At 37.3% G+C, this 7,098-nt stretch overlaps 1 protein-coding gene across 1 annotated transcript; it reads right to left on the bottom strand.

Moving 5' to 3' along the window:
- Positions 1–3,221: 3,221 nt before the first annotated feature.
- LOC109212147 lies at positions 3,222–4,309 on the bottom strand. The gene is made up of 2 exons (XM_019375763.1): positions 3,960–4,309; positions 3,222–3,830 (listed from the first exon to the last, which is right to left on the bottom strand). The coding sequence occupies exons 1-2, from the start codon at positions 4,208–4,210 to the stop codon at positions 3,611–3,613; spliced, it is 471 nt and encodes a 156-aa protein (XP_019231308.1). The 5' UTR covers positions 4,211–4,309; the 3' UTR covers positions 3,222–3,610.
- Between the last annotated feature and the right edge of the window lie 2,789 nt (positions 4,310–7,098).

Here is a 7,098-nt window from a genome sequence, read left to right on the forward strand (position 1 = left end):
TTAAAATCAGGTAGATCAACCTTAGCCAAACACCCCCACACTTTCAAAAATTTTAAGTTAGGGGCAAACCCTTTCCATAACTCATATGAGTTTTATCTAACTTCTTATGAGGGACTTTATTAAGAACATAGCATGCAGATAAAACAACTTCCCTCCACATATTATCAGATAAACCCGAACTCAAAAGCATAGAATTCATCATTTCCTTAAGGGTTCTATTTTTCTGTTAGGCTACACCATTTTGTTGGGGAGTATAGGGAGCACTAATCTTATGTATAATACCATTTTCCTCACAAAAGGCTTCTAGAGTATTAGTACTATATTCACCACCCCTGTCAGACCTAAGTCTCTTGATTTTTCTATCTAATTGATTCTCTACTTCTGCCTTGTATTTTAAAAACATGCTTTCAGCTTCATCTTTTGACTTAAGAAGATATACCTTAGTGTATCTAGAAAAGTCATCTACAAAGGTGATGTAGTATTTCTTTCCACCTTTACTAATAGTGTTTTTGAAATCTGCTAAGTCTGAATGTACTAGTTCAAGCAATTCTGTTTTTCTACTAGTTACATTCTTAAAAGGCCTTTTGGTATGTTTTGCTTCTACACAAATAGGACACTTAGAGAAATTATCAACACTAACTGCAGGAATTAATTCCATTTTTCTAAGTCTTTTAATAGAAGCAATATTAACATGCCCTAGTCTACCATGCCGCAAATCAATAGACTCAGCAATATAAGCAGAATTGAAGGTACTAGCATCATTAGTAATCTCTTGAGCGATGTTTAGTACAAATAAACCCCCACGAACGTAACCTTTCCCAACAAAGTTTTCCCCACGAGAAATAATAACTTTATTAGATTCAGAAACAAGTTTAAGACCTGCTTTGTTGAGAAGCGCACCAGAAACTAAGTTTCTACGAAGGGAGGGTACATACAGAACACTGTTCAAGGCTAAGGTTTTTTCAGAAGTTAGCTTAAGGAGAATTTTTCCTTTACCCATAACTCCAGCTGTAGTGGAGTTACCCATGTAGACACACTCGCCATCAGCAGATTCCTCAAAGTCGTGAAAAAGCTCTTTGTTGGCGCAAAGATGCCTTGAAGCGCCTGTGTCCAGTATCCAGTCAGTCTTGTTAGCCACCATGTTTGCCTCAACAACTACAGCAGCAATGACATCACCACCCTCAGTAAGGTTGGCTTGGACTGGAGCTTTTCCTCCATTCTTTGAGCTTTGTCCTTGTCTCTGGTTGCACTGAAAAGCCTTGTGACCAATTTTTCCGCAGACATAGCAAGGTCCTTTCGACTTTTGAATATGGACCTCCGGCTTATTGAAGTAATTCTGCTTCTTCACATGTCCTTTCTTCTGGCCTTTCTTCTGTTTTCCTTTAAACCTGGCTTTCACAAAAGTAATAGAAGATTCCACAAGGTTAGTTTTAGAAAAATTAAGAGAGAGAGATTTCATCTTATCCTTAAGTCGTTCAGACTCCTCATCTTTGAGACGGTTTGCTTCCTCAATCCTCATGTGACTGATTAGTTCTTGAAGAGTTAAGTTTTTCTTCTTGTGTTTTTGTTGATTCCTGTAATCACTCCAGGAAGGTGGAAATTTTTCAAGCAAAACATTAGCCTGAAGAATCTCACACATCTCCATGCCTTCGTTCAAAATATCAGCAGTTAAGTTCTCATATTCGTGAACCTATTCCATGATTGGCTTATCATCAACCATCTGAAACTTGATCCACTTTCCAACGACATACTTCTTTTTTCCTGCATCATCAGCACCATATTTCTTCTCCAAACTGTCCCATATGACTTTAGAAGATTTATAATTTATAAACAAATCAAAGAGAGGGTTAGTCATATGGTTAAGCAGATGCCCTCTTACTGTTTTATTATCCTTTTCAATTTTTTTCTTAGCAACATCATCAGCAACATCAATATTAGCAGCATTAGAACTATTAGCAACAATATCAGTAGGAGGATCGTTAAACAAAACATAATCAACTTCTAATTGTTCAAAGAAAATTAAAAGTTTCTAGGACCAACGCTTATAATTATTTCCATCTAAAGGCTCAAGCTTTGGGAGATCAGGAAGTGTTTTGTTCAAAGTGGTGGCCATTAGTCAATATTATATATAAAATCGCTTTCAAATTGTAAGGAAAATCAGTAGATAATATTGACTAAGAACAACAAGGAAAGAAGACTACAACTTATCAAAAATACTGTGTCGTGGCAAGCCACTGCCTTGAAAGCGATTTCGGCCCGACTGGGTGCAAATCGTTAAGGCCGGTCGCTCCCCAAGGTTCCTCAACACCTCCAAACACGTGCACTCGTGCCTGGAAGTTTAGAATTTGCACAAAACAGTTGCCCAGGAAGAAGAGAAGATGAAGGTATTTTATGTGTTGGATAATTCACAAAGAAGACTAGGAAGAAAGGAATGATTAGCTAGATGTATTCTTGGTTAAGAATTGAGTGATTGTGATGACTAATTCATAACCTATTTATAGGAAATTAAGGAGGTTGCATGTATGACAAGTGTCGAGAGACTTTTGACACTAGTCCGATTATGTTAGTCCACTTGGCTCCAATATTGATAAGTGTATCTTGTCTTCCATGCATGAAGACATTTGGTTCCAATATTGACAAGTGTATCTTGTCTTCCATGCATGAAGACATATGGTAGATTTGCATAGCCATTTGTCAAAGCCATTCAACACTTGGCTTTAAGGCTTCATGCAAGAGGCCACTTGGAAATAGATAGGACATTTGAAAAATAAAAAACTCATGGCTATTGGTTGTAAATGGAATTTCAAAAAGAAATTTTTGATTTTGCATTATGAATAATTCCAACAATGTGTCCTTGAGTCATAGCAGGAGCAACTTCAAGCGTTTTTCCCCCTTATTAGACATATGCAATGCGTATCTCAATTAGTCGATGCAAACCGATTTCGAATACCGAATGGTTCAACCGGACACAATAAAAGAATTTTGGAATAGAGGGAAAAACGAATGTGTTTACCCTCAAAGTCGGATAACAATTGAACTTATACGCAATTTTAAGGATACGTGATATAACTTGACACAAATTAAGAAAACAGATTAATATTGAAATTAATGATAATAAAATGAATGCAAACCACACAAATTGAACAACCTTAGCTTTTGAGTTTGATCACCCTCGAGCCAAGAAATGCCTCAACTGATGTTTGAACAGAATAACAAGATGATGAGAACTAGAAATAACAGGGTATTGCTTTTTGGCGTGTATTATAATGTGTTTTACAGATGATCAAACCCCCCTTTATATAGTAGGGGTGTTCTACTCTAGATATAATTATTCTATACAAGGTAAAAAAAATCTCATAATCTCATGATTTACTAATTAATCGGCCTCTCCTTGATACGTGCAGAGATTTCTGCCGTGTTTTCCAACCAATCGTGGATATTTCGGCCTTCCGTTATTTGACTCGGCAAATTTCCCTCGATCTTGTTTGGTCCCGGGGTCACGAGCTCGATGATCTAATTTCACGCCTTAGTTCGATATAACTCGAGCTCGAGCTTTAACCTGCCATGTTTCACCCTCGATTGGTCACTCAATAGGCGAACCCGATTTCGACTATGAGAATGTGAATATAGGCCGATTCTTGGAATTTGACAAGGGGTTGCGCCGTTGCTTGTATTCCTCCAATAGAGCCGAAGTCTCACTGCACCGGCCACCGTCTCCACGGCTGCGAAAAGATCGTAACATTTTCTTAGTACAATTCTCAATTTCTTTAATTTCATCCAAATAAATCTGCCTGTTCCTACACTCCAAACTGCAGAAGCCCAAATCACCCCTGCATTAATCAATATATAAACATTGTTAATTAATGTGTCTCTCAAAATGATATATAGCTAGCAAATTAAAATGGATAATCAATGAAATTAAGCTAGTTGATTGTCTTTGTAAATATATAAGTACGTACTTGTACATGTAAACTTGTTTGTCAAGCCTCAGAGTCTTGTTGCAAAGGAAACAATATTTGAGGAAGCAACAATTTTGTTCACTGCTGCTAGATTCAGTATGATCTGTGTGGAAGATGGGTTTGACTCTAGTGAATCTTGAAACATTATTAGGATTTGCCTTGCCCTGAAAAAGCTTCTGATTAATTAAGATCTTCAGGCCAACTATAGCAACTGATTTCTTGTTCTCAATCCCATGGCTGTCATGACCCATATTTTTGTGAATAAACTCTAGAGCAGAAATTAAACAAGGAAAATGATGATTAAGTAAGCAGAAGGGTGTCTGAAATGAGGGTATTTTAGATGGAGGGATGAAGGGTATTTATTGGCAAAAAAAGGTGGGGACAAATGGGTTAGCAAAAAGTAAAACAAGACGACTTAATTTATGTTTCATAAGAAAACAAGACTACTTATTTTATGATATTATAGAACGTGCTTTAATGAAAATGTCCACGTTTCGGTAAAGTTTTAAATCTACCGCGTAAAACTAAAATCTAAAATACTGCTACTTCTTAACTTTTTTCAGTGGGTCTAGTTGAAGAAAGGTGAAAAAACAATACTATAAGTTGAAGAAATGTTATTTGGGTCCCTTTTTTTTAAGTGTGTCAAAACGTGGAAATTGTGCTTATAACTGGAGAGAAAAAAATATACTGGAATAACCCAAACGTGGTCATAGAACGTAAATTAACCTATATTTAAGCGTCATTTGTACGCTTGATTTAAACTGGCCTTATATGTTTTTGACAAAAAAATATTAACTTTTGGTTAAAACGATTATACTTGTTTATTGAAGGATTAAACCTAGTTAACGATAATTGAAAGTACAAGAGGAGGAGGGACGGGGGGGGGGGGGGAAATTATTTATTTTTAAACTTAATCGCTACCAGTTGACTAATTTTCTAATTAGTCGACTAGATAGAACGTGATAACAGTAAGAACAGAATTTAAGATGCAGAAATTAAATGCAGGAATTAAAGACACAGGAATTTTTATACTGGTTCGTATTCAATGTGAGTCCTAGTCCAGTCCCCTTGGGTTGCAAGGGAGTTCACCTTCAATGAATGAGTTTCTCGAGTACACAGTGAATGGTGTGATCTACACCAATAGCTCAGTTCCTATATCGCTCGTTTCTTTTTGATACAATGCCTCACCAGTGTTGTTTTCTCTTTCTTCTCTAACTTGTTACAAAGCAGGTCTAGTAGAGCTACAATATTTGTTTGTAGTAGAACAAAGAGAGGGTATTTGGTTCGATCAAAGTATATGTGCTAAGGTACAGATACAAGTTTAAATACTTTGAGAGAGGCTTGAATTCTGGAGAGATTTGCCAACCCAAGAGATTTGATCCTTGGAAAGAGATTGATTCTTTCCAAGAATAAGATTATTCCGCAACGGCTCTAACTTGATGAGAGGCCTTAATGACTTCCCTTGTGCGCGATCCTTGAATCTTGATCCCTCCAGATTTAGATACTTGATTGATTATCCTTGAATCTTGATCCTTCCATATTTAGATACTCGATTGATTGTCTTGCAAGATTTCAATATTCTTGATTGATTTGATTCCTTCAGTTTAGCCTTAATTGATTCCTAGTATCAATGATCACGTCTGCTTTCCTTGATTGCCTCTGATTGATTCCTTCAATCTTGTATGCCATCCCATGAGTTCTTTGATCTTTGCTGATCGATTTCTTCACTCTTGAATACTATCCATGAGTTCCTATACAAAGAACAAATATATTATTTTCATCATTAAAATCAGATCTAACAATCTCCCCCTTTTTGATGATGATAAAATAATATGTATGTATAAATAACAGTTGACTTCCCTGTATTTTACTCCCCCTCAATAAGAGCAGTTGACTTTGTCCGGTGCTAGTTGTTGAGGTGCATGTAGTTGAGTTCTGCAGGTTCTGTGACTCCCCCTCAAATAGTGCCAAGTTGACTTACTTACCCTTAGTCAACTTATTCCCTAGATGTACCTCTAAAATACATGTATCCTTTCTCTCCCTTTTTGACATCAGCAAAGAGGGAATAAAAACACACGGCATGCGAAAACATGATTTATAGCAGGATGTACTAGCAGAGTTATAGCAAAACAAAAGAAAAGAAAATTATCCACCGACTGAATTTTCAGTCCAAAAACAGCACAACAAAAAAAATATTGTCTTAAACTTCCACATTAACGACACAGAAAATAGGTAAGAGTATTGGAGATCGCCTCCTTCAGTTGATCAAAGCTAGCATTTACCGAAACACTCATTCCATCAAGCCTGTTATGAACCTCCTTCAATGCCTTGACAACGTTCTCCTTGACTCTGAGAACCGCAACTCTTATCTTGGAGACATCATACCCCATTTCTTTAGAGATAGCATGAATGGTACCAACAGGGGACTGAATGGCAATGAGAAGATCTTTGATTGCGAAGAGCTGATTGTCAATGGCACTAAGTTTTTCAGCAAGGTCAGGATCACTATGGCTAGGATGGGAAGCAGAAGTAAGGCTATTATGTGGTCCGGGCCCGGGCCTAAATGGGCGAAACGGGCCGGGCTTCTGGCGGGCCGGGCCCAAGCGGTCCCGGGCCAAACGGTCCCGGGCTTAACGGTCCTGGAGGGTGGAACCGGCCCATGTGGTCTTAGGCTAAATGGGCCGGGCCCACGGGTCTAAACGAGCCTAAGTGTTCCGGGCAATTTTTTTTGAATTTTTTTTATCTAAGACAATTTCTTGTAAATTATATTATATAATTGTGACTTAAATCTTCTAATTCAAATTTTAGAAATATTCAAGGGAATGCCTTATAATTTTTATTATTACGACATTAACAAAAAATGGCAATATCTTTCTTAGTCTTTCTCCCCCCAATGGAATGAGCACAACAAGGTGCTAATACCACCATTAAAAGGAAGAAAATTTAATGAAGATGTGCCAAAATACAAGTTACATATTAGTGTACATATTATCTCTAACAAATTTCATAAATCCTTCAAGGTTCAGAGGAATTTCTTTTGGTGGTGGCGGAAAAGAAGCTTGTTCATCACCTCTTCCGGTCGAAGCAGCATCCTCCGCAAGTTCCGCTAGCATTTCTTCATAAGCTTCGTCTATCTCCG

This window comes from Nicotiana attenuata, unplaced genomic scaffold (assembly GCF_001879085.1).
Source record: "Nicotiana attenuata strain UT unplaced genomic scaffold, NIATTr2, whole genome shotgun sequence".
Taxonomy (NCBI): Eukaryota; Viridiplantae; Streptophyta; class Magnoliopsida; order Solanales; family Solanaceae; genus Nicotiana; species Nicotiana attenuata.